This window comes from Amphiprion ocellaris, chromosome 5 (genome assembly GCF_022539595.1).
Source record: "Amphiprion ocellaris isolate individual 3 ecotype Okinawa chromosome 5, ASM2253959v1, whole genome shotgun sequence".
Taxonomy (NCBI): Eukaryota; Metazoa; Chordata; class Actinopteri; family Pomacentridae; genus Amphiprion; species Amphiprion ocellaris.
In genome coordinates, this window is record NC_072770.1 from 29,073,251 (window position 1) to 29,100,778 (window position 27,528).

A 27,528-nucleotide genomic window follows, 5' to 3' on the forward strand; every position below is an offset into this window, starting at 1 on the left:
AAACCCAAAACAATATTCAATTTTAAATAAAGCCTTAAAGTTTTAGTCCAGGCAGGGGGCGGGGCTACGTGATTGACAGTCTGGTCTGGAAAGATTGACAGGTCCTATGGAGGAGGCAGCCCGGATGCTCATTCATCGTAAACTCTGTCCTCCTCCTTTGGATTAATTCTGATATAACTGTTAGTTTATTTATCGGTGGAGCAGCAGACAGTTTTCCTGCCCGTTGGCTTGTTTTAACCAGTTTTCTACCTTCGGCTGATTCTACCAGCAGACACTGAAAAGACTCTGATAGTTTGGTAAGTAAATGTTCATTTTCTTAATGGTGCTGATTTTAATGCACTTTATATGAAACTTTAAGTGTCAGATATAATGTATGCCATGCACTCCAGATGTTGGTGGGGTTTATTTCTGTGTGCGTTGACCAGAGAAGAGAGTTAGTATCCAGTAAATATTACCTTTTATGTGAATTAGCAAAACTAGCTGCTCAGTCGTAGCCTGATTAAAGTTGATGTAGCAGCATTAAGCTAAAAATGTTTGTGTTGTGTAGTGTAATGTAGTACTTTTAGTTAATAAAACTGTCTGTGGAGATGCTGGTTCACATCGATGTAACATTTAGAAAACCTAAATGTGATTAAAACATTAAGGTTAAGGTTCTGTGTTGTCAGTAGTCCTGAACATCTGCTGAGTCTGATGTTAAACTGGAGAAAACAGTAAATCCACTCTCTAATCATTCACATTGTTTAATGACCGATTCACATTGTAGTATTTTTTACTGCATAGAAGATTGGAAAAATAAACTCCCAGAATATGACCAAAATAATGATTAACACTACAGTTACAGTTACTACGTCCCGACCTCCTTCAATCTTTTTTTGCGTCTCTGGCTCCACATATCCAAGATGTCAACCAGGAAGTAGCAAAATATTGGCTTCACTTTCTCAGTGCAGAAACCAATGGTTGACGTCACGGTAGCTATGTCCAGCTTTATTATACAGTCTATGGTTTACCTACTGTAATTACCCTGAATCGTTCACACAGTCAGAGGATTTTGTTAAAGATGCGGTGGCTGCCTGTTTTAGTCAGTCGGGGGCAGCAGAAACAAGTTGTGACAACAACACATCTAGACATCTTAGCAAAAGGTTGCTTATTTACATCCTGCAGTTAACATTGTCATTAATCTTCCACCTGGTAATTCTTAGTCCAATATTCTCTCTGTTTTCGCTGTTTTTGGTCTTTACCATCTCCTAAGAGATATAAATAATGGCCCTTTATCAGCAAATTGCCCCATTATGTCCACTGGTGGTAATTCTCTGATAGTATACAAATATTGTTTACTGACACTTTTACATTGAAGTTGGTTCCTTTTTCTGCCATTAGCAGTGATCCATCTGAAGTGGAAAGTTCCGATTTCAGTTGCATATCGTGGGTTTTCAAGAACCGAAGGACATTCCAATTCAAATACACATCTTAAAAGCTTTTTGTTTTAAAATCAAACAAAGGTCTTGTGACGTCTTTCAACCAGAACAGATTGTAGCTGTTCTGGTTGAAAGGTCCAGAACAGCTACAATCTGGATGATGTAATGAGATTGTTTACCTCCTTTTCCAAGTTCAAGAATGACCTTTAAACCTCAGCTATTAGGCCAACTGAGGCAAGATGTCCTTAAATTGCTCGAAAAACAAAACAGAAAATCTAAACATCCTCATGACTCCATGACAGCTGGACAAACTCTATCTGCTACTTTTCCAGCTATGTTACAACCTGCTTGTTTTGATGCGTTTAAGGACACAAAGGTTTTCACCTTAGGATTCTTTTAATAGTAACAGTGAGCCACACAGCTCAGGAAAGGATTTGGATCTGTGTAGTGTTCACAAAACAAATCAGTTCTGAATTTATTATCAACATTTTATTAGCAATAACAGAGGTCAAACTTCACTATAGAATGACAATAAACTGCTAAGTGATGTTTGCAAATGATTAATGTTGTACTACTGTCATCTTATTGTAGCATGAAATACTGTTTTCTTCCCATTCAAGTCAAATCAATTTGAGCAAATAACAAGAGTAAACCATTTATTTGAGCATTTAACACTTAATCACATTAACATCCAACTGCCTCATTCATGGATCATATTTCAAGAATGGCGAGTTGTTTGCATAGATTTATATCATGAGATCAATCCCACTATTCAGCCCATCACACAAAAATTTAATACAACACTAAAATACTGGTTGTTTATGATGAATTTACTATTAACAACTGATTATGTTCAGTCTGACCATGTCAATTTAAACATGAATTCTCACAATTTCTGAAATCACACACATTTTAAGAAAATAACTCACTGATTGATCCTTAAAATGTCATATTACAGCATTCGTATGTATACATGAAACTCTTGCCACAAATTTCCATGACATACAAAATCATACAAAATGATAAAAACCTTCACCTGAAACCTTGACAAATGAGTATTCAGTATCAAAACTACAATTAAACACACCAAAAGTACAGTAAAATTTTCTCGATAGAATCTATGTAACTGTCAAAAGATATACTCTTTTTTTTTTTTATTCTGACTGGTAAAGCCAACAGATTTGCCGAGTCACTGGAATAGTCCCTTTAATTCAACACCAAACACGACTTTGCAAATGCTGGATAGTTTCATGCCTAGTGAGCAGTTGATGCACAATATTTACATATTTCTCAGTAATCTGGAGAGGTCAGAAACATTTCAGTGCTGGAAAGCCTGCTGGCTCGGTTGGTCAAGGTGCTCACACTGTCCAGAGTTTCAATCAAACCTTTATTGCTCAACATCCTCCCTTCTGTCGCTGCTCTTTTTGTTTTAGTTCACACTGTCAGCCGGAAACTGAATTTATGTCACTCACAGAGACCTAAAAGTGACTGTATGGCTTATTTGGCAAATGTGTATTACTGTTGCTGTACTTCAGACAGATACACAACTGTTGGCCTGTACCACAAAATGAGATTAGCAGTGAGATTAGCTGACAACCAACCAATCAGGTCAGTGAAGAAATTGAGTGATCATTCGTACAGGATCATGACAAGTACAAAAGTAATGAGTTTACAATAAGGCAGTAAGCGTCTCCATTTCAGATCTTATTTTAAAATATTGCTTGTAACAGGCGGAGGAGAGTTTACGATGTTGAATGCATAAGGATGGTCATATATGCATTTAACTGCACAATGTACCTTTAATTCCTGAAGGGATTTTGGACAGTGTCAATGCTTTTACATCTTATTCTATCACTGTAGTTCAGAACGACATGAGGCGACTTTGTGATGATAAGTGCAAAGAAAAAAATAAGTAGTATTAATCCATAATAAACTTACTATTAATGAGAATGAACGAATAAAAATGCAACATTTCGATAAGACACAACATGTCAGTTATTAATTACTTTTCTCACCTTCTTCCCACTTTGGCAACAGAACATGATACATTTCTATGATTTTGACCTTTTTTTATGTGTATCATATATTCATAATAGTTTGTTCATCGCCAGACAGAAACAAACAAACAAAAAAATACTAAAAGCACTTATCATAATTCTCGTTTCATCTCATTTCATTACACTGAGGGTTTTGTAGTTAACAAATGTGCCTTTCTCAGATGAACATGTGCTCACTGGCATTTGAGAAACGCAAAATTATCTGAGTGCTCATGAGCAACTTTGTGATTCAAGATGACCAGTGTTAGGGTTGGATAAGCCAGGTAATTCAAGAAGAACCAGACTAAATTGAAATTACCCTATGATACAGGCCACTGAGTTCAAATGAAACTAACAAAATAAGCAAAAAAAAAAAAAACATTCATACCTTTATCTTTAACGGATCAGAAATTAAAAAAATAAAAATATAAAATGTCAGTTTAAATTTGAGTATTGATACTTATTCATGGGGCCATGAAGAGAGTTTAAGGTCCACTTAAGTCATTTATCAAGCAGCAAACTCCAACTATTCTCAGTTTCCTGATTACTAACTGTGAGAGATTCTGTAGTTCACTGTTTTGCATTATTGTAAATTCAATATCTTTGGGTTTTTGGAAAAAAGACAGATGTCATCTTGGAAACTATGATGTGATGTTTGTCACTATTTTCTGTTATTTTATAAACTAAACAATGAATGGATTAAGCAAAAACAAAAAGACAATACATTAGTAATGAAAATTAGCTGAAACCCTACTGCCTAGTTTTCAGTCACAGTGAGTGAATGTCACATGATGACAACCTTTGTACCTAGATTATCTTTATCAAATCATTTCTGATGAGTTTCAAACTCTACAGAAAATATAATACATTTTTAAGTGTAGCACTCTCAACCATGGGGATTTCAAATTATATTAGAGCGTTCACCAGGTTATTATCAAGAAAGCAGAAAAAGACAATATTTCTGAATTTTTAAATTGAAGTTCCTTTCACTGTTGCATTTTTGTGAATTACTGGATAATCTTAAAAATTTCAGGCTCTTTATGAATTATTCAGATGTCTGTGGTTGAACTCAGTAAGACTGGCAGACATACCCAACCAGTTACAAGAATTTACTCTAGTTGGTCTATTCTCACAAAGATACTATCTTGTCCAGAGATGAATGCATGTCGAGCAGTTCAAGAGCTTTCTTCTCTGATTTGGTCAAAGGCAGGTCTTCAGCCGGAGTGCACAAGACCGAGATCCTCTACCAAAGAAGAATTTTTGTTTTAATAATAAAAAACATGAATCAAAGGTTTTGGGGGGATCCATGTTCATATACAAATAGGTTACCTGTCGCAGTGTACCCGGAGTGACGACCAGGTTGTACACCATCCAGAAAGGAACCATGAGTGTTGAGGAGAGTGTGAACCACCAGCCAAGAGCGTAACCCCACCATGGATACATAATTGAGTTGTTGAATTTCAGGGGCGTGTATTTGACCAAGGAGAAAATAAATGTTCCCTGAAAAGAATTATGGAAAAAATAATTACAGAGTTGAAATCTTGTAGGAAATGTGACAAATGTGTCTCAAAATTACTTGCAGTATGATTTAAATAGTCTGATTTGAATACTTTGATCTTTTACACGTTGTTAGGTTACGTGGTCTTGGTCCTGGGACATGTAGTTTTAGCCTCAATCTTTTAGTACGAGTTCATGTTTGTGGCCATCAGGTGCATATTAAAGATACATCAATATTCTCCACTTAAAATATAAACACTTTTTCAACCAACTCACAGAACTAATGTAATGCTTTGGTTAATGGTTGACATCAGTAAATAACAGCTGGCAGAATCCTGCAGTAACAACTGCCATTATAGCCAGCAGATCTGCCTTCTTGTTCCTGTTTGATGACCGATGCTGCTATCTTTGCAAGCTGCACACGTGTTGTACAAGAATAGAAAACTTGACCTCCCGGAAGACATTAACTAAGTGGGTGGGCTTAGCTAACTTTCAGTGAAACTCACCACACAGATTACTGGAGTGATATATTTCAAACAGTACTTAATCAGGGATAAAGGCTTGTATCCAATCATGTCCTCTATGTTTCCATAAAATCGGTCTGCACCTGTGAGTTGATGGAAACACAGAGATTAGCTTTTTTTTTTTTACTCAATGCAAAGAAGCAATATATAGTAAATTTCCCTTGTTTATAAACTCACCATATACCCATCCAATGCACAGAGACTGTAGTGCGGCAAAGAGAAGTATAGTCATCCCACTACAGGCGTAGTAGTCAAACACCTGGAAGATGTACAGTCCACCCTGTGTGGGAGACAGCAGCATACTTCATCATTGTCTTGCAGTCTTCAGTTAATAGGAAATGTGAACAATGTGACAGTTTAATTTGATCTTACCTGTGTAACCATCACTAGACCAATGAAAAAACATCCAACACTGATAGCAAGCAGCAGAAGTTTACGTCGATGGCCAGTGTGGAAGAAGGCTGGGTTCATGTCAGAAATTGCTGTCACAAGAGCTTCCAGACCCACAAACTGAAAAATAGACCTCACAGTTACATTCTCAGTAATACTAAATGTGGCACAAACATTAGAAGTGTGGGGATTTAGTAACTACTCAGAGTACACACTGTGCAATCTTACTGTAATTATTTTTTTAATGACAATAAAGATTAGTAAGATAAAGGTAAGATAAAAAAACTTTATTCATCCCCAGAGGGGAAATTCAGGTGTCCAGCAGCCCACAGTGTGCGACATACATTCAGACTTATCCATACACAGTAAAAAAGATAAATAGTAAAAAGATAAATAACAGGTTAAAAGCCACTATCAATAGTAATAAAGTGCACATTAGCAAGATCAGTTGTACAGTCTTATTGCGGTCGGTACAAATGACCTCCTGAACCTCTCAGTCCTGCAGCGCATAGAAAGAAGACGTGCACTGCAGCTGCTTGGCTGAGCGGCCACAGTTTCATGCAGGGGGTGCCTGCTGTTGCTAAGGACGCACTTCATCATGCTTGTTAAGATATGTGTGAAAAAACAAGTTAAAGAACTATGAGAGAATGCCTGAGACAGATTTTTGTCATATTACCAAGTAGGTGATGAAAATGTTGAAATGCCATTCTTTAAAAAAAAAAAAAAAATCCTGGCCCCTTATCTTGATCCACACCAACATGCAGTGTGATTTGTCATTCCTTGGCCAGTTGCTGAACTTTCCACTGAAATCCAGTGGAATCTGTTGAGCAGTTACTGAAACATCTGGATACACACAGGCAGATAACAGACTGAAAATGTCTCTCTGGACAGAGGTAATGAATCTGTTTTTCTTTAAAACTGTGATGAACCCACAGACCTTAAATCAATAGTTAAGGTTGAAGAACCTTAAGACTAAAACTATAACTTCAATAAGATGGTTGCATAGAAGTGGAAAAACAGGCACATGAAAATATTTCATCATTTTGTTTCATGCTCATTAAGAATATATTACCTAATTTAAAAATAGTTTTTAATGGAAAAACAAAACTACTTTTCTCATTCATCGTAAGTGTAAAAAAGTAATCTGACTACCTCACTGTCTAGTCCCAGTAGGATGATCATAATGAAAAAGAATATCGCCCAGAGCTGAGGAACAGGCATCATGGCAACTGCTCGAGGATAAGCAATAAATGCCAAGCCGGGACCTGCATATGGGAGAATAAGAAAACACAGGGGATGTCTGGTGACTTTTTTGGCTTGCTGAATCAAAATAATTGACCTTTGTGCATTCAATATATTTTGCAGTATCTACTTTTCAAAAGGGCAATGCTCATTTATACAAATACTCATCTTTAATTCACGTACTTAACTATTTATTTACATTTGCTTTCATAAACCCACCTGCTTCTGCCACTTTTGATATGTCTGTGTTCTGCTCATATGCCATGAATCCAAGTGCAGAGAAAATGGCAAAGCCAGCAACAAAACTGGTTCCACTGTTCAGAAGGCACAAATACAGACAATCCCTAAAAACAAACAAACAAAATTATATAGCATATCACACCATTTTGTATTAAATTAATTCAAATTTCACACTTGTCGTGCATACTTGTGACATAAACCATTTTTTTAAATCCATATTATTAGCACAATGAAAGTCATAAAACTAAGGAGATGGGTTTTGACATGACTAATAATTTCCTGTTTTGGAAGAAACTATGTGTAATTAAAAAAAAGGCTTTCCTTTATATAAACTACAACTTATCAATATATTATTTGCCTAAATTAGGCACTGGACAGGCTCTGATGCTCTGAGAACATCCAAAAAACTGAACAAAAACAGAAGCAGATGTTTTGTCAAACTTACTTGTAGCAGTTATTGTCATACTTATTATAGCTGCCAAGTGCAGTTAGACACCCAATGCAAATAGCGTAGGAAAAAAATATTTGTGTTCCAGCATCCATCCACACCTGCAAGACAGATAATGGTTATTGCTTCCCGCCATCTACAATAAGTTACATATGAAAAGTGTTTACAGTGTTATGCTTGCTGTTGCAAGTCTTGAAGGAACATTTATTAAAGTTTTACACTGCTGTGACATTGGAAAGAAATCATCTACAAATGCAGTTACATTAAGAATCAAAACTCAGTTCAAAATCATGTATAAGTAACCAGACTTTTGGAAGTCCTGAACGGTAATGTTCCCGGTAATTTTGTTTGGTCCATTACTCCATTTAGCTTCATTTTCCTTGGGTAAAATGTAATTATATGATGAAAGTCAAGATCAAGCTCCTTCTGGCTTCATCAATACAACAATTCAATGGAGAGGCTTTGATTTTTAAACAGTGTTCCTTCCTCGTGTCATTTAAACGGAGAAGTAATGAAATCTGTACATGCCTGGGGATCAGTGAGGCGGGATGGGTCTGGGTAGAGGTAAAACTTGATCCCATCTAAAGCCCCAGGCAATGTGACTCCACGCACAAGCAACACTGCCAACATCACATATGGAAATGTAGCAGTAAAATAAACCACCTGTGAAAGAACCATGGGGAGAGTTAATTTGTGACAAAATTGTGGAACCTGGATTATGTTCATAACATGTAATATAATAAATATTGCTTAATTTCACTTGGAAAGCACATATGAAATGTGAATTGCACTTTTTGGTTTATGCTGATCTGTTGTCTGTGAAAGTACAGAACTCCATGACTCACTATCCTAAAGCCTAAATGGGAAGGAGTTTTAATTACTAAGAAAAAATGTATCTGTTAATTTGGTTTTGAGTTTAGTGCCATTGTATTCATTAGCGCAGAGTTTTTAGCTGAATGCTATTGTTTACATGGAGACATTCTCAAAATGGCTACATGCAGGTGTTCAGCAGTTAATTTTCATCACATTGACTTAGCATGTTAGCATGCAAACCTTTACTAATTCACATTAAACACAGAATACAGCTAAAGATGGAGGAAAAGTCAGAAACAGATCATGAAACTGACTAGTATGTACAGTGTATGAAAATGGAGTAATTCCTATGATCTCAGGGCCCCATGTATGCAATTTATATGACATTAATATGACAATTAATATGAACTCGTCAAGAGTGTTTCTGTTTCCTAGCACTGTTTGCAGCTTTGGGCAACTCCATCTTTGGACTAGCTCTACTAGAAGGAATGCAGTTGTTTCAGTGTCTTCAGTTAACACTGGTGCTTTTCCTGCACAGACAGGCCAAAATATCCAGTGTGGAAAAAGTCTGTGGGACTGATTAGAGACTAGACTTTAGCAGTGCTTCTTAACCTTATTAGAAATACTTGTATTATAGTATTAATTACCTATTATTTATGTCATGCAACTGCTCAGTGTTTTATTAATAATCATTTGCTAAAGTTACCTTGATAAGCATCATATAGCTTTTGAAACTATCGTGGTTGAGTGGTGAACAGGAGGCTTCTTGTTGATGTATGAAGTTGTCGGGAGCATCACATCTCTGTATGTTTGTGTTGTGCTTGTTGGACAGGTGTTAAATTGCCTGTACGGTTTTCATTACTGGTAAATTTTATTGTCAGTATGGATAATAACATTGGCGTTGCCTAGTATAATACAGTCACACCTGTGCCATGCCCTCCTGTGTGCGTGTGTGTGTGTGTGTGTGTGTGTGTGTGTGTGTGTGTGTGTGTGTGTGTGTGTGTGTGTGTGCGCGCACTTGTATTACTCATGTTGTGGGCCCATAAACACATAGTCGCGTTCTGAGGACCAAAACCCCATTACACAAATCATTAGTTTTTAAAGTGAAGAATTAGTTTAAGGACATTTCCTTTTTTGTGAGGACCTTAATCGTAATCACAATTTTAAAGGCCATTTGAAGTGGAAGACTTGGTTTTAGGGTTTCAGGTTAGTATTACATTAAGGTTAGTTGAAGTTCAGTCAGGATTGGACAAGCTCAGCCTTGCCCTTCCTATAAACAGTAACTGTCACTGAGTCACTGAGTACAGAGACGAGGAGAGAAAGAGAGGCAGAATAGCAACAATTATTGCTCAAAAACAAGATTAAAAGGGTGTTAAAGTTGTACAGCATGCTCTGGATTCTTTTTTTTAATCTTTATTTATTTTAGCACATTCCTGACCCCTCATGGTTGCAAAACCAAGGTTAAAAGGAGAAGAAAATGGAAGAGAACTTCAAATTTCAATGAACCATAAACTTCATACAAGTTCACTCTGTTCTTAAAATGTTAATTAAGAGTATTGATGAGGGTAACATAATTTGGTACAATTACTAGGTAGAATATAATGGTTTTTTTTTTTTACCAAACATAATACTACTTTACTCATGTTTAAACAGTTACTTGGTATTTTGTGTACAGCTTTAGAAAATGATTAAGCCTTTTTCCTACCTTCCCGGTAGACTTTACTCCTCTCCAGACACAAAAGTAACAGATGATCCAGGACAGCAGAAGACACAGCGCCAGCTCCCACTGTATGCTGCCTAACTCATTGATGCTTCCTGTGATATTCAAAACTCTTCTCCTGTTAATCATAGTTGTATCAGTTAAAATTTGCAATTTCTGTCACGTTGACAGGTTGTCCACATCAAGCTTTAGCTTGCAGTTGATATTTTTTACTCACTCCCAAAACTCTCTCACTGGTGATGTTGCATTTTCAGATATGGTCATGTTAAAATAATCAGGCCTTTGATCAAACTCCACACAAGCATCTAAGAGAAACAGGATATTTAGAGCAAGTCAGTTGAGGAAATGTGCATACATTATCAACTCTTACCAAACTCCTGAATGAACTGATTTTTCTTTTTATGCTGGCATATAAACTGCGCTGTCATTAAAAAAAAAATCTGTGCTGTCTTTGTAATTATTTTGCATCGGCTATTCAATTAATGACAGCAAAGGTATTAAAATACCATTCTACATGGATTTAGTAACTGTTAGTAATCATTTTCTTTTGTATGATTGTAGAATATTGTTCAAGAGATTGAAAGTCAACCTCAAAACCACTTAAAAACTTCAACTGGATGTTTGTAGTTCAATATACAGAATGGCATATGCACTGAGTTTAATGCTAGATAGCTGTTTCCATAGTCAACTGCTAAAGAGAGGAATTATTTTGGTGATTTTCATTAATCAGAATTGAAACTATTTAACTGTATTGTTGGGGGAAAAACATATTATTGTGATTTATGTGTGTGGAGGGAGTCTGTAAATATGTTATGTAATGAAAACACCACAGCATGCAGAGCAATGGTGAGCCTTGAACTCAGCACTAACTTTAAATAAATTCTGTTACGTAATTCATGATCATGGACCAGGAAAACATACAAATCATGCAAAATAATAAACAGTCCAGTTTAATACAATTTAGAAGTAAATACCAACAGTCTACCAAAAATACTGTAAATTTGTCAATTACCTCGCTTAACCTGTACAATAGGCAGTACAGTGTGTCTGATGGAAAAAGTAATATAGGCCCAATAGTATAGTAATTTTCTATCAGGCTTTGTCCACAATAAAAATGCTCCGTTACAGTATCAAAATACATTGTTTTTGTTTTTTAATATATTTTTATAATAATAATTAATATAAAGATTGATAATTATATAAAAACCTGCAGCTAAGTGAAGGATACTTAATGTTAAGCTCCTTAAGACATAAATTGTTTAAAGCAAAAAATGTTTAGACACAAAACATACTCTTCAAATGCAGGGATTTGTGGCAATAGTGATTGCTTTCTAACCTAGTTGAGAACCTGACACACTAGTGAGTTGTAGAATATACAAGTAGCATGTGACACAAGGAAATAAGCCAGTAGTATAATTATTTCCCTAAACTTTATCAAATTGCAATCAGTCATGATAGCATTCATAATATTCAAGCATTTTGATGGTATTTATACTTCTTTTACTGGATCATACCTGTGTTCCAGCTGTTTCTGCAGCTCGCCCAGGGAAGTTCAGAGGTAAAACAAGAGAAGAGATACAGGAAGGCCCAAGCCAATATGATAATATAATAGATGCTGGAGTATAAAACAACCACTTGACTGCCATAACCCATTCCTGAAATAAACAACAACAAAAAAACAGAAAGTCTTCAAATTCCAGGCTTAAGACTTGAAATATGAAATATCACATCCATATACATTAATGCAATGAACTATATGCACTTTGATACCTTGTTGGTGACACTTTTTTGTGTTTAAATATCACAAATCACAAAATATAGTTTAATTACATAAACCAACAAATTTAGAAGAGAGTAAACAATTAAGTTTTAAAGTTTTATAAAGGCAAATATTGCAGAAAATGCTTCAGTTACTCAAAGCCCAAGGTCCCAAAATAAACATTATTCAAATGTAGTACAATATTTTTTTAAAAATGCCATCAAAATTTGATCTTGCCAGACAAATGAGGGATGCAGCCCAACAACTAACTGTTGTTAAAAAGTAAAAGCACTGTAGTTGAGACTTCACGTTAAAAACCAATCCTTGTAACTCATTCATTTGTCTCTATTTGGTAGTAGATGACAAGACAGAGACAGAGGAGACAAGAAAAAACAAGAAATGAAGATTAAATTAAGGCATGCAACAAAGGTCCCCTGGCTGGGGGTTAAACCAGTGACGGTATTTGATGTCAAAGAAACGATCTCTGACATTTTGACAAAGACTTTTTTTTCTCAGCCAAAGAATTTCAGCAGCAGACTTGTTATAAACAAAAACAATTTAGTGTGGAATACAAGCGTGAGACATGAGTTCAGCTGAGGTTCACTTTAGCAGGAATTTAATCTGTGCTAACATCAGTGCTTGTCAAGATTTATATTTCTTTTAGGAATTTCAGTGCTTATCTCCTTTCTACAGGTAAATATTTTCAACATGTCCTGACAAGATTTGAAGCAAAGGGGTGAGAACTCAATTGCCACATGGCTTTGCAAGTATTTGCATCTGAAACTTCATGAGGTATATCGGCTCGCAAATGATTTATGACATCACATTACAATACAACATACATATACGCATGTAAAAATCTTGTCTGTAAAGTCACAGCTATAGAAAAATACATAAATTTTGCATGTTTATCATCAACAACGGATACAATTGAAACTATAAAGCATTCCTACAAGTTTGAAACTCATATTTTGGGGGAGTTTTTTTTTTTAGACCCAAAGCCCCAACTTTGTCATACACATTGAGCATACATATTCACATATATTATCTGTCATCAGCTTATAGGTGTGTTTTGTAATGTATAACTGATGACTCAAAAGCTAGGACTGTTTAACTGCCTGATGAACTGTTAAGTAAAACCTTTCTAACACAAGAAAATATTTAACTTGAATGTAACAACATCATATCAATCAGTTTCAGATTAGTAGCAAGTTCCCATCCTAAGTTGGTGGTAAGACTTATTAAGTTTTAGATCACTGATCGTCCTATTGAGGACAGTGTCATGTTCCATTTTAAAATATTTTTGTTTTCCACCTTTTATGATTGAATTCACTGATAGATTTGCATTTCACACTGATAGTAAATCTAGATCTTTACCTTCAAATAGGGGACAAATTTTCTTCCAGCAGGTAATGCTTCCTTGTTTAGTGTACTGGCCAAGAGACGTCTCCAGCAGAAACAAGGGAATGCCGCAGGTGAAGAGGAAGAGTAAATAAGGGATGAAGAAAACCCCTGAGGACAGTTAGAAGTTACATCACATAAGCTGGTTGTGGGTTAAACACTTTAATAAATCTAGACGCATCACTCTGAACTAGTTCGTGTGTAAAAGTTTGTGAACATTGCATTTCTTCTTTATATAATATTGGAATGATGCATTAAGAAAACTACAACAACTATTGTTGGCTCTTTTTCCAACGTCAGTTCAGCAGATTGTTTATAACTTCATTGCATTGTTGTGTTCACCTTGTAGCTTTTGTGTGGTTTGCAATGCATTTCTTTATGCCATTTATGCATGAACATTTCTTAATTTGTGCTCAACTGCATTTTCCCCCTAAATGTTGTTTTTAAAATCCTAAATGTGTAACTAATATTACAAAAGATTTTTTTAAATTCATGTGCCTGTGTTGTGTCTGTTTGCTAGTGGTGTAAATTCCAATCTGCTGAACTCTCTTGGCCACTGTACAACAAGACCAGGTTTTTAAATTTCATACCAAACTATGTAATGCTGCACATTAGTGCATTGTGAATATGCAGAAGCACATTGCAAAAACAGCATAATGATTTTTGAAGTCTTTTCTTGTAATTATGAAATTGAATCATAATCACAATATCTTTAGCCTGGGGGTAGTTACTCCTAAACCAAGGATACATAGGTAAACACTGTAGCCATGTAAGTAAAGGTAATATTTACATAGTTTTTCTGAACTGCTGATAATACATAGACAGATGTTATTGTGATTTAAAAAAAAATAATCTAAATTGAATATTTATTTCTTATTGCCAACAAGTGCTGCCACAGAGTTGTTCTGCGCTTATGAGGAAAATAATGTTTATTTTCTTTAACCGTGACGAACTCACCTCCTCCATTTTTGTAGCAAAGGTAAGGAAACCGCCACACATTTCCTAAACCTATGATTTGTCCTGCAACAGCCAAGAGGAATTCCAGTTTGCTGGACCACTGTCCTCTGGGGTGGGTGCTTGGCGCAGGGTGATCTGTGCTTGTGCTCAGCCTGAACTTGACATCTGTACCATAGGGCTTATCCATTATGCTGTAAAGAGAAGATAGCAAAATTCTTGTAGTAAGTTTAACATTTCTGATCAGATAAGATAATTTGGGAGGCACTGACTGTGGTATTCATAGACCATCTGGCTATCAACAGCGATGTGTTATTCATGTATTGTTGAGCTGAATCTCAGGAAGTGGAACTAAATACTACACTTCCCAGAATGCACCGGCAGCAGCAAAGAGGTGCTTGACACCTGATCAGTGATCACTGATTGAAAGCACCTGGGAAGGACTGGCGGAAGCTCAGTCAGTCAGCCAAACAATCTTCAGAAGAGAAAGACATGAGGAAAGAACAAAGAAGATCCAAGTCCACTCATGGATTCAGTCCAAAGACACCAATGGTTGGTGAAATGTTTATCTGCTTTTCTGGTGGTTTGAGGTGTTTCTTGATATGGCCAAGTTTATGTTAACTGCTCACTGTGTGATTGGTTAATAAAAGCCTGCAGCATTTACTCCATTTTTATGTCAAATGAGTTTCAATTAAGATGTTTCATTTTGATTTTAAGTAAAGTAAAAATATAGAAAATATATATGTTCTGTTAAATGTTAAAACTTTACTAAACTTTACTAAAATGTTGGTTATTCTTTATTTGCTTTAAAAAGGTTTAAGTGATTGATTCATTTAAATGGTTAAGTGGGTAATATGTCAACTTTTTGGTTCTGTGTTTGATGGTGTGAAATTTGTTTCTGTCTTTAAAGGTTTACAACCTATTGAAATATCATGACCAACCAACTAAAAGGAAAATAAAAGTTTGAGTTGGAAATTTGAATTGAGTTGTCCTCATGTCCTTTGGAGGGAAAGAGAGGTGGACTTAACATGTATATAATTATGAATGGATTTTATTCTCTAAATTCTAACTATGAGGTCAATTTTCTTGTTGCTTATCGGTCCCATGTAAAAAAAAAAAAACATACCAACATAATCATAAACCACAGCAGAAATAATGAGATCATTAATAATTGTATATTAATATCCATTATCCACACAATGCCAGCAGTCTTGCTGCATTAGGTCAACAGAGGGTCACTGCAGCTTGGCATGAGGGTGAGTCTTTTTATCAATGTTGCTTTTGTGTTCCTGCCTTCAATTTGATGTGGGAGTGAAGTAAATAGACTGGAAAATATGTGCTATTACATTACGGTTAAAAAGCTTCTGTTACGGCCAGCGCCTCCTACCCCGTGTGTGTGTGTTTTAACCAAATGTTGTGAGTATGCAAATAGGGCTGTGTGATCCCCACTCCCTGGTTGGACCGTGACAGCAGAGGCGTGGCTGCGACCAGGAGCCCAGTGATTGGTGCGGCGATCCCCAGGCTGACCAACCGAAAACTGCCACCTCCTTTAAAAGAGTTGTCAGTTCAACTGAACGGCGCGGCTGACTTTCAGCGTGCCATTCTGTGTTCGTGTGTGGTCGAGGCAAGATTGTCTGTGTGATAGGAATTGGGTGAGGGTTAGAATCAAAAACTGATACAGCCTCATTTCATTCCAGGTAGTTCCTTTTGTATAGGTTTCACCAGGATTAGGGGTGCTGACTCCTGTGTAAGTTTTGTTTTGTCAGTTCCCATTTAGTGAGTTTTTTTTGTTCCGTTTTTCTTTTGTCCACCGCGATGGTAGTGTTAAGTTCTCCTTATGAGAACTCTTTTTGCTATTTTCTTTGATTTGAGCAGCATCCACCAGCCCTCTTCCTTAGTTTTGCCTCAGTTTGTATAGTAACGTGCACATTTCTGTTCAACCTTTTCTGTAATAAATAATTTGATTTTTACCACCAACAACTGTTTATGTTGCTTCCCTTCCCCCCCGAGCCGGGGTTGTAACAGCTTCAAATCTTGAGATGCTGAAAACAATTGTCCAAAACGATTTTAGTGATCATCAAGTTAGTTGACTGACAGGACAAGTATGAAAATCAGACTTATTCACACCAGAGACTGGCATTTAGGAACTAGAGTACAAAGCACTAGATAATCATCAAAGTTGTGTTTTTGAGACTAGTACCAATATGGATATTTATGATATAAAACAACATATATACAAAGATACATTTGCAGATAGTAATTTAAAAAACAAAACAAAAAAAATGCAGAACATATATAAGTAAGTATATGGATTCCACAATCGTGATTAAAAAGTACAGTGGTGACACTGATTCCAAATGCTGTAAATCAAGTCTGGATTTCTGCTCTGCAAGTTGTTCATATCAGCTGGCATGTTCATTGGGACGATATATCTGCAGAAAGCTAACAGTAACCTGGGGGAGTTTTTTGTGAAGTTCTGGAGAACACATCATTAAAGTCTAACATCAAAGGAATTAATGGAATTGTCTAAATGGATCTACTTTTGCAAATAATAATCCTGTCAGAGATGAGGTGGAACTGGACATGTTCAATATGTTTCTCTTGGATATGCACTAGCCTACATATCAAGTGCATACAGTTTAGCATCACGTGGCCTCTAGAATCAGAAGGAATTATTTATAGTAGTTAGTCTGATGTGTTTCTAAAATACTGACATATTTTAGTGCAAATGTAACAAATTCAAGTCAACAATGTGATCTGAATATATATTTCTACCATTGTCTTGTTTAGTCTTTGACCTGCACTATGTTTCAGTAACACACATGGTTAGTGTTTATTCCCTATGAGATTCCACTGTTAGGATTTTATCACATTAGCATGTCAGCATGTGTAAAATGGTGCACTACAAGTAAGAACAGCACATTTGCCAAAGTCAAGGGTCTTACAAAGCATGACTAGATACATATGCAGTGTTTTAGAAATTTAAAGAGACTAAGGCTATTGTCAACAGTCAATAGTACTCAGTGTGTAGGCAGGTTTTCACAACTGAAAATATATTTTTCTTGTTTGCTTAGGGAGTCTAACCTGAATGGAAGTCTTGTTGGTCCACATGAGGAAGTGTCTTTGCTCGACAAATGTAAGCTTAAGTTCTATTTTCTCATATGCACCTTTTTAAAACTAAAGCAGTCTCATTCAAAACTCCTCTGACACTCATACATGTTCACCGTACAATTACTTGGCATTTTCATAAATGTGTTTCATACTTGCCTGTGTATGTGGTTGTACTACACAGTTTGGACACCTTTTGCAATTGTTTTGACAGATGTTTCACGTATCATGATTTTAATAGGAATGCTCATTTTTAATTGTTTTTTCTGCTGAAAAAATATATCAAAATGCTGATGTGGTCATCATATAAGCAGGTGCCCTTATGACCGGATGATATGATTTGTATGCTGGGAAAGCTCGGTAGTACTAAATACTTTATTGATAACAGTATACTGTGAAACACTATAGCTTGTATACTGCCCTTGGATATACTGAGATTCAAATTAGATTTATATTAAATGCTGAGCCCCATCTGGAAGACTGCTTTTTGCTGCTCACCTCTTTCAGTCACTCCAGAACTTTAGAGATTGCAATGTCTTTCTGAAAGACATTTCACTGGGATTTCAATGTGACGATGCCTGTCAAGGTTGGTGTCTACATAGTAGTCTCCTCTGTTTGTGTTTGCTAGAGAAATTTCTCTCCTTGGTGTTAGGTTCAAAAAGGCTACACAACTGCTGTAAGGCAGAGCAAAGCTGTTATGTTTATCATGTGTTCACTTTTATGTCTGACAAACGCTGTCACTGAAAGACAAAGTCTTTTGGGACAGAGCTGCTCAACGTAGGAGGAATATAGTCACTCACAATCTCAGTTATTGATATTTGTACTGAAAGAAAGACCATTAACAGATTCATACACACATCAGTGACCTTGGACCTGTTCAACATCTCAAGAACACTCGAGCAGAAGGAGACACAACTGTAGCCGCAGACAACTGGCAATCCAAATGTTTTTCACATTTCAGACGTTGTTGAACTGTCTTCTGATAAGTCAGAGGTGACGGGCACAAACACGATTAACTGGTTGGGAAGCATCTGGCTCACATTCAAACGCCCAATGGCAGACTGACAGCAAGCAATTAAAATTGCGTCTTTAGAACACATTATCCTGTGTTACACTTTGTGTCCTTAAGTTTTTAATCAATAATTTGTAATATTTGTCAAAAGAATAACAATTTGTAATGGGTCAACAATATCAAAGCCATTCTGGAAAAGAAAAAAGTTAAATGGTGTACATACTGAGCAAGCAACATATTTTGTAATGATGGTGCAATATCAGGGTTAAACAAACAGGTGACACAAACCCTAAATTAACATTATTTTGGAACCAAAAGAATAAATTCATCCTAAGTATTTTCCTGCACAGCAACAACACTTGTGTTAGAATGCATCTGTCATTAACTACACAGCATCTAGGAAACCACGGGGTATGTGTGCAGCGAGGATAGCTGAATGAATCTCCCTAATCCAGCCTTTTCATTAGGTGCTGTGCTTTTTATCAATAGGCAAAGTCTTAGTGTGAAGGCTGGACTGCCCATCTTTACAGACACACAAATGTTGTGTACTCCGTTTTGTAGTGTTGTCCAAATGCCCAGTGGCAGTTAATGCACCCTACTCTATATGCCAGAGTTCAATGTAAGATCACGAGTCTGCAGATATGCTAGATGCTCTGAGGCTGCACTTAGGGCAAAGGTTAGCTAATATGCTCACAGTGACATGTTAACATGCTGATTTTTAGCAGGTTTACGTCTACCTTCACCACCTTAGTTTAGTGTGTTCTTGCTAGTTAGCCTTAAACAGAAATTGCAGTTGTGGCTGATGGGAAAGCCTTTAGTTCTTTAGATTTTTGAACATGACATTTTCAAATAAAATTCTGACCAACCTGTAGCCATACATTTTGTAGATAATTTCAGATTAACCATACAGAAAACCACAGCACCCAACATGGATAGCTGTTCTACTAGCCTATGCCAGAAAATGTTTTGCCTGGTAGAAGCTAGTAGAACAGTTGCCGATATCTCAAATTAGTTTCATAGGAAACGTAATTCCTTGGATGATTAGGTAATGAAGGGAAAAGGTGCCTTGCATGGCTGTACCTGTTTGTTATCTGTGCTGACATAAATTCTCATCAAAAATCCTTTAGGGCCTTCTTGGAAAATAACAAGTTGAATGTGCACAAACAATATTTACACGTGAGTGCCAAGAACGACTGCTGACAACAACCTTTGGTGGTTTAACAAAAATATCTCTGCTAATATTTTTTACTCTACAGGTGACCAAACTTTGAGAAACTTGGCAGTGGAAAGAATTGTTATTGGTCCCATCTGCAGGGTATGTTCCTTTTTTTAACCTCAGCCCACTACTGGCAGGGAGGCGTGGGCTCAATGGAAAATATTTTCCTCTTTCTGCTTTGATTGCTTCAGCACAACAAAACAGATGGATGAATGTTTTGATTATCCCACCATTTTACAACCCAACTAATGCTTACTAACTGCATTTTGTTGTTCTGCTGTAAATCCACATAAACTGCTGGTTTTTATTACATTTATTACAATTATTAAATTATGTATCCAGTTTTGTCTAAGTAACTCTCTAAAAAGAGTTTATTACTATTATCCAGTTGCATAACAGTAATTGCTCAAATATTTGTACAAGAGGAATGTTTTTGTTCTAAAATGCTAGCTTTTTGCAGCTGTGCTCACAGAGCAGCCTGAGGTGTTACACTAAACAAGGGAAATAGCTGCTCTCACTGCAGTGTAGCCGGTAACCTTTGGCCTAGATAATACAGCAACAAGCGGCAAGCGTTAGACCAGCAATAAAAACCCATTTGTCTTTGAACTGCAAAGATAGCACATGTTTTCTGATAAGGAATTTCAAACCACACACAATTCCACTCACAGTTCAGACAAAGAAATTCATACAGGAACAAGCAGAAAAGTAAACGTCCTGTGACATTGAGGGAAAGGGAAGAGTACCTTAGAAAGACAGCCTCACGTCAATGGTCTGTTGTTCTGTGTTACGCTTCCATTCCAGTCTATTCATCTGGTGCCGTTTGGGTAAAATACAAGTCTAGATGGACCAGTCACACCAGCACTAGTGCCATTCGCAGCTCTGACCATGAATGAGTCCATGAGTGGAATTTTGAGAGAGCTGTGTTTGAGCGGTCTGACAATGAGAGAGAGCACAGAGAGGAGGGGTTGGAGTGTTTCTGAATGAGCAACTTAAGGCGGAGACTGTTCCACCAGGCCACATGGTCTTACAGTAAAGCGAGCAGAAGGGGATTTGCACATTAGCCAGCCTAGTTGTATGGCTCTATAGGTACCTCCACTCCAGACTGAATAAATGCAACAGACTTATTATCTGACTTTTCCGCAGCGCCGCCATAAGGTTAACAAGAATATTGCTGGATGTAAAGTGCACCAGTATTTTGAGTTTGGAGATAATTCTTCTTGGTTTCTCAGACACACCAGCTACAGTGCCTACAAAAAATATTCATCCTCCCTTGGAAGGTTTCCATATTTATTATTGTTTAGCATTGAATCATGGTCAAATTAATTAGACTTTTTTGACCAGAATATATAACAAAAAAAGACTCTTCCACATCAAAATTAAAAAAGGATTTCAGAAAATAATGTCAAATAATTCAAAATGTCAAAGTCATTGTAAGTCTAAGTATTGAACCCCTATTTAAAGTGGTTCGCTTAATTCATGCAGTTGCAGCCAGTCGGTGTTAGAAGTTGCACAATTAATGAAATGGAGATCATGTGAGAACAGTGAAAGTGTCTCAAGTGATTGGAGTATAAAGACACTTGTATCTGTAAGGTCCGGTCGCTGGTAAATCAGTACTCCTGGTTATAACTACACCACAAAGACAAAAGAACACTCCAAGCAACTCCATGAAAAAGGTTATTGAAAAGTATAAGTCAGGGGATAAGTCAAGAAATTTTCTAGTGTAAATTACCAGCTTTTTGAAAATAAAAAAAGCTTTCTTCATTTCATGTCTTTAGTGACTAGAACACTGAATGCTACACTTTCTTTGACCTTCTGGATGATAATTTTCCAATAGGTGCCAAACACTGTTTTTGTGTGATATTAAATTGCCACAGGACAATTTTTTCACTGATGAGTTATCTGCCACAGTTATTATATAGTCCGGATTCTATTTTAATCTTTTTTGTAGTCTGTAGCCATTGCAGCCATAGATTGCAACATGGGTGTTTCACTCTCATCTCCCCTTTTGGATCCAAACCATGTCCTTTACATAGTTCTCTGATTTGGACTGTATCATAACAACCACTATCTAATATAATGCTTTGTCAAGTTTCGAAACCAAAGAGTGAAGTGAAAATGAAAAATGCCTGCATACAAAGCAATGGGTCAAGCCCTGACTCTCTGAATAATCTTTACATTGATATTTTATTCTATGTTTTACTTACTGTGTTGTAGGGAACATTTTCAAGTTAGGCTATATGTGACCCACTGCTCTGAGTTCTGAAATATCTAAAAATTGTGGAGTATCACTAGAATGGGAGATGCTAACACAATGCTGTTGCATCGCCTCCAGCTGTTGCCATAAAACCAAAGACATGAAACAAATTAGCAACATGAAGGTTGCACGCTTTGCACTGGTAAAGTAAACTTTAATTAGTGACTTGGTTGATCATAACTACTCATCCATCCATGTTCCTCAATTTATCTGGGGGAAGGTCATGGTGGGAGGCAAGCAGGGCATTCCAGACATCCCTCTTAACAGCAGTGCTTTGCAGTTCCTCAGTTCCTCTTGGGAGCAAAAGGCATTAACAGACAGATGAGATATGTAATCCTGCCGTGAGCTTAAAGTCTACCCTGGGATCTTCTCCCGGTTAGATGTGCCTGAAAAACCTCCATAGGAAAGCACCCATATGTAAGAAACATAATCAATGGCTGGTTACAGGAAGGAGCAAATCTGATCTCTTGCCAAATGTCCAAGTTCTTCGGCCTATACACAGAAAACTCATTTTGGCTGCCTGCATCTTTCATGATCTCATTGTTTCAGTCACTAACTGGAGCTCATGACGAGCTTTTCTTTCCAGCTCACTTCCTGCTTTACGACCATGGTCATATACAGTGTCCACAGTAATGCTGATGCTGCACAAATCCGTCTTTCCACCTCACATCAATTGTGAACTAGATCCCAAAATACCTAAACTTCTTCACTTAGGAATGATGGAGCTGACTCTCATCCCTTTCACTTCACACTCAGCTGCAAACCACCCCAGTTTGCACTGAAAGTCATTGTTTGATAAAGCCAACAGAAGCACATGATGAACAAGAAGGAGAGACAATTCTGAGGTTTTCTAACCGGACACCCTCCTCATCCTGGTTGCATCTTGAGACCGTCTCCATGGTTATCACAAACAGGACTGGAGATAAGGAGCCTCTGGAAAAGTGTTTGACTTTGTGAATAAGCCATCAATGGCCCCGGTTCCTTGTACTTCTGCAGTACCCTCTTCAAGGTTCTTTGGGGGATACAGACATAGGCCTTCTCAAAGTCCACAAAACACATTTGGGTCTATTTTAATGCTCTCTGGTAGGGAAATAGATAGTGGGACAGCTGACAGTTACAAAAGGTTACATCTGAAATGGCTTCATGTTGGGCAGTAACAGGTTAGTTCAATTTTGGTTGATGTTTCCATTTGTTGACTACAGAAGAAGTAGTTTTATGTTTTATCCCAGTGCAAACTGAATGACAAACATCATTCCACTGCATAAATTCCCAACATTTTTAGTGAGATCACAACTTTAATGTTCTCAAACCCCACATTTTAGTTTATACCATTTTTTCCTAGCCTGTTTTGGAAAAGTGATTGTGCCTTATATTTTAAACAAAAGGGAAATTTATTGAAATAATATTTGTATATTTTCTATTTATGTTCTGCTGCACTGTGCTGAATAACACAGAACAGTCAGAGCGATGCCTTTGTTTTCCAAAGTTAGTTTAACCCAGGTACTAACTAGGGCTGCACAGTGGGTCAGTGGTTAGCACTGTGGCCTCACAGCTCAAAGAGCCACGGCTGGGGCCTGGGATTTTTCTGCATGGAGTTTACATGTTCTCCCTGTGCATGCGTGGGTTTTCTCCGGGTACTCCAGCTTCCTCCTACAGTGTAAAAACATGCTGATGTTAACTGGTGATTCTAAATTGTCCGTACGTGTGAATGTGAGTGTGACTGTTTGTCTGTATGTGTGGCCCTGTGGTAGACTGGTGACCTGTCCTGCCTTCACCCTAAGTCAGCTGGGATAGACTCCAGCTCCCCCACGACCCTAATCAGGATTAAGCAGCGTGTAGATGATGGATGGAAGTTACTAACTAGTTGTGTAATAGTAGACTCAGACTCTTGGTCGGATATCTGAGGCTTGAGTGCCTTCTTCTGTTGGTAGGCTACATCACTCACTGCTGTTATCTGAAGTTGGAGTTTATTGCAGTAGAGAACAACAACACCAGAACAAGTTGTTATTGACAATGCTCTGATTCAGTGCCACAAAGCAATGCTAAATTTTACAAGCAGCACTCACCAGGGAATAAGGTGGTGATCAAATCTGAAGCGAATACAACCTTCACTTTGTTAATCTTTTTTTGTTGCTTCTACACAGCCTTTGTACACACTGACAAACCATATTATTGTTATAGTGAAATATTTAACATTATTCTTTCAACAAATCAGTTGCAAAATGTTTTGGGGGGAAATAGTGCAGAAAGTAAAATCACAGTGGTTTATCAGACGAAGACCTTAAGACAACAAGTACTAACTGAAGTTTGTGTAAAACAACAGACCTTTAACACATAATCAAAGAATGCCAGCATGGTGTTGAGAAAGTGCAAGGAAGCGGAGGGAGAACATATTATACAACCTTACACACACTAAACTATACAACTACAAGATTATACAAGATATGATTAAAAAAAATAAACACGTTTTTCTTGCACACAGGATATATGCAAACTTTTTGCAAACTGTACATTTTTGTTAATACACCTTTTGCTGGTTACATAGTGCTCTAAATATGTAGTACCTTGTAGTAATTCTGTGAAAAGCTTTGGTGCTAAATGTTCATAACAGTCATTTCAGCCATAGGAGGACATGGATGCTGAAATTAAGCCAATACTAGTCACAAACCAATGCTCTTTATTACCCGTAAAATTAACTCAAAAAGAAAAAGAAAAAAGAAAAAAAAAACAATAAAAGGAACAGAGTCACCAGAGCATTGGACTGTTGTGATTTTTTTTTTTGTCTGATATTGTTGATATTGCTTGTCTGTTATTGTTTTGTGGCATTTGAGGTAACATGCTGAACTCTTCTGTGTTGAGTGTAAAGCTGTGGCAGAGGGCTGAGGATGCTGGACTGCAGGGCGTCTGTATTGGGAAAGAGACTGACTCAGAGGGAGACAGAGAACAGATCAGCTCAGGTCACCAGCTGTGCCCTTCTATCAGTAAAACTATTTTGTGGCTAACAGAAATGGTTTACTTATTCTTGTATTTGAACGCATGTTCCTCACATCAAGCAGGTTTATTCATTTACTCTCGTTTTCATTTCCAGCATTGTTTGTAAAATTTGGCATTCTGTTTTGCAGCATCAGTTGCATACCATTTCATTTGCTACTGACATGGAAATTGGTTTCTGCATTAAAGTTTTGAGTCATATATAGCTTTACAAAGGAAAATATGCTCTGTTCTCAGCTGCCCTTAAACCCAAACAATTACAAAAACATCAGCAGAGTCAAATATTTAGTTCCACAGCTGTCAACTGGTCAGTCCCAGCAGCAGAAAAGTCATGATGCCACTTTATCTCACCGATCGTTCTTTGGTTCTGAAAAACTCACAGGGCACAGACTTCCGTTGTCAAAGAGATCCCTGTAAAGTTACTCATATTAAACTGCACAGAGTCATAGAGCAAATGTTTTCCTGCAAGGTGACACATTTATTCCTTTTCAGGGAGGTTTCATTTTGGTAAATTTGCCATCTCTTGAAGGTTACTTTATTGAATGTATAGTGCACACGGTCATAAGAGGGGCAACACAGTGACTCTGCACAAACACCCAAAATCTTGTTCTGCCAGATCTGTTTATTGCATGAAATGGGAGTAACAATATCAAACTCCATACATTGTACATGAGTAAGCTTTAGAGCAGGGACGTCTAACTCAATCACAGAGGTGGCCAAAATTTAAAAACTGGGTCAACATTCATTACAATTTGTTGTCCGTTTGCTCTCCCATGTTTATATATGTTTTAAACTTGCATTGTAAACCTTTCATAGACCATTTCATGAGGTAATCTCAACTCAAGGTCTGCTTCCTCACTGTTTTAGGAGCTCTGTGTGAAAGGTGCTTTGCTCATCTGATGTCATATAGTTTCAAAGTGCAGAGGTTTCGTTTATATGACACGCTGCTGAGTTATCTCTCTAATAACCATGAGAAACGCATAAACCCTCTGGCATCACTCGGTAAATGGACTTTGAGATTATGTTATGCGCTGTTTAATAAATGCTCGCGCTGAATTGCATAATCCACTTTGACACTGCTGTAAATGTTCGGACAAAACTGACCTTGAAATTTGAAGAAGTACAGTTGCTTCTGTAATATGAAATAAAGTGCATAGTCTCTGCACCGATTTACCAATGTCTGCAGATTATACCTTTATGTAACTAAATGAAAATCAATCACAGACTGTTGTTAAGCTACACAAGGTTGTTCAGTTTAAAAAACTTCGACACACGGTTCTTGACAAATAGAAAGAGGAATCAGACCTGATGCATACTCACCATTTGTCGTCTTTTGAAGTTTCTTGATTTTCTTGTGGTTGTCTTTCTACATTTGTTTTATATTCTTCCATTTTGAGACACTCGTTGCTTCAAAACTGATGGACGCTGTGTACACCAGCTGTGTATCTCCGACAGAGGAGCAGGGCATTAAGTACACTAGGTGTAGGTTGAACAAATCATTCTCCCATTTGTTAATCTCTTATCTTTGACAGCCTCTTTCAAAGCACTGTGCCGGCTCATGTGCGTTCAAAGAAACACAGCTGTCTCCTGAGCTATCAACACGAAACTGCTCTCAACTCAGCCGCACATAATTTACATATTTTCTAAGGCTATTTTATAATTATAGGGTGTTGTTTTCATTTTGACTTCTCTCAAGAACCTTTTGATTGCAATGTGACAGGCAATAACTATTTCTCTTCTGGCCACAAGCTGAGATCAAAGCTAAATGTGTTTTTTATAGGTTGCTCACACCATCCAATGATCCTAGACTTTCAGTCAAACAGGTAATTTCTCATTGTGCATGCATGTGCAAGCAAGAAAAACGGAGCTCCTCGAAGTGTTTTTCTTTACACACTGAAAGCTGAAGACATGTGCAGCTAAGAAACATGGTCACATGTTTAAAAAGCAAAGTCAAAATAGTGGGATGTTACTTGGCAACAAAAGCTCTTTGTGTCTTTTAAGGAGGAGGTTGTGTCAGGGTCTCCACCTCCATCCCCGCCTCAGCCTCCACCTGACCTCCTTTTTCCTCTCTCCCTCTCCCTCTGTTGTCTGACGGACAAAAATGTTTGTGCTATAATTTGTTGCATGATGGATTCTGTTTTGCTTTACTAACTGATATCAGCGTGATAATACGTGATGTTATCTTTCTCGTCAGTCATATTTGTGTGCAGGTCCAAGTGTTACATAAGCAAAACTGAAAAAAATAATTATTTTTTTCTTCCAAGAACTTGCTCAAAGTTGTGGGCTTTCTCTTTAAATTGTTATTATAAGGTCTTGACCTTATTATTTAAAGTATTACAAGTGTTACAACCTTTAAATCACTAGCAGGTGAAGTATAAAAAGTGACTCCTGTTACAGTGCAATGCTCTGCTGGCAAATCTTAGGCTCATGTGGATATTACTTTGACATGTCCCACCCACCTGAACACACATTCCCACGGCAAAGGCACCCACGAAAGACAGCAGCCTC

The 27,528-nt window shown here is 37.2% G+C and overlaps 1 protein-coding gene across 2 annotated transcripts; it reads right to left on the reverse strand.

Annotated features, from left to right (window-relative positions):
• Positions 1–2,054: 2,054 nt before the first annotated feature.
• On the reverse strand, positions 2,055–26,601 carry LOC111575252 (sodium- and chloride-dependent GABA transporter 2-like). 2 transcript variants are annotated; one of them, XM_023280261.3, is made up of 16 exons: positions 26,341–26,359; positions 20,519–20,708; positions 14,443–14,633; positions 13,462–13,596; positions 11,840–11,980; positions 10,543–10,630; positions 10,311–10,443; positions 8,321–8,455; positions 7,790–7,893; positions 7,324–7,448; positions 7,015–7,127; positions 5,845–5,982; positions 5,650–5,752; positions 5,455–5,555; positions 4,781–4,951; positions 2,055–4,694 (listed from the first exon to the last, which is right to left on the reverse strand). In XM_023280261.3, exons 3-16 carry the CDS (start codon positions 14,627–14,629, stop codon positions 4,581–4,583), a joined length of 1,788 nt encoding a protein of 595 aa, XP_023136029.1. In that variant the 5' UTR covers positions 14,630–14,633; positions 20,519–20,708; positions 26,341–26,359; the 3' UTR covers positions 2,055–4,580. The 2 variants fall into 2 exon arrangements, with proteins under 2 accessions (XP_023136029.1, XP_023136028.1); XM_023280260.3 differs by lacking the exon at positions 20,519–20,708 and having other exon boundaries at positions 26,341–26,601.
• Positions 26,602–27,528: the final 927 nt, after the last annotated feature.

Bases quoted from the DNA above. Each gene is read 5' to 3' on its own strand.
- LOC111575252 (XM_023280260.3), bottom strand. From the start codon at position 26,411: ATGGAAGAATATAAAACAAATGTAGAAAGACAACCACAAGAAAATCAA. The intron at 11,981-13,461 runs GTAAAGATCTAG...TGTTTATTTCAG, and splicing joins AATTTGTCCCCTATTTGAAG to GAATGGGTTATGGCAGTCAA. The intron at 4,695-4,780 runs GTAACCTATTTG...CTTCTTTGGTAG, and splicing joins CTCCGGGTACACTGCGACAG to AGGATCTCGGTCTTGTGCAC.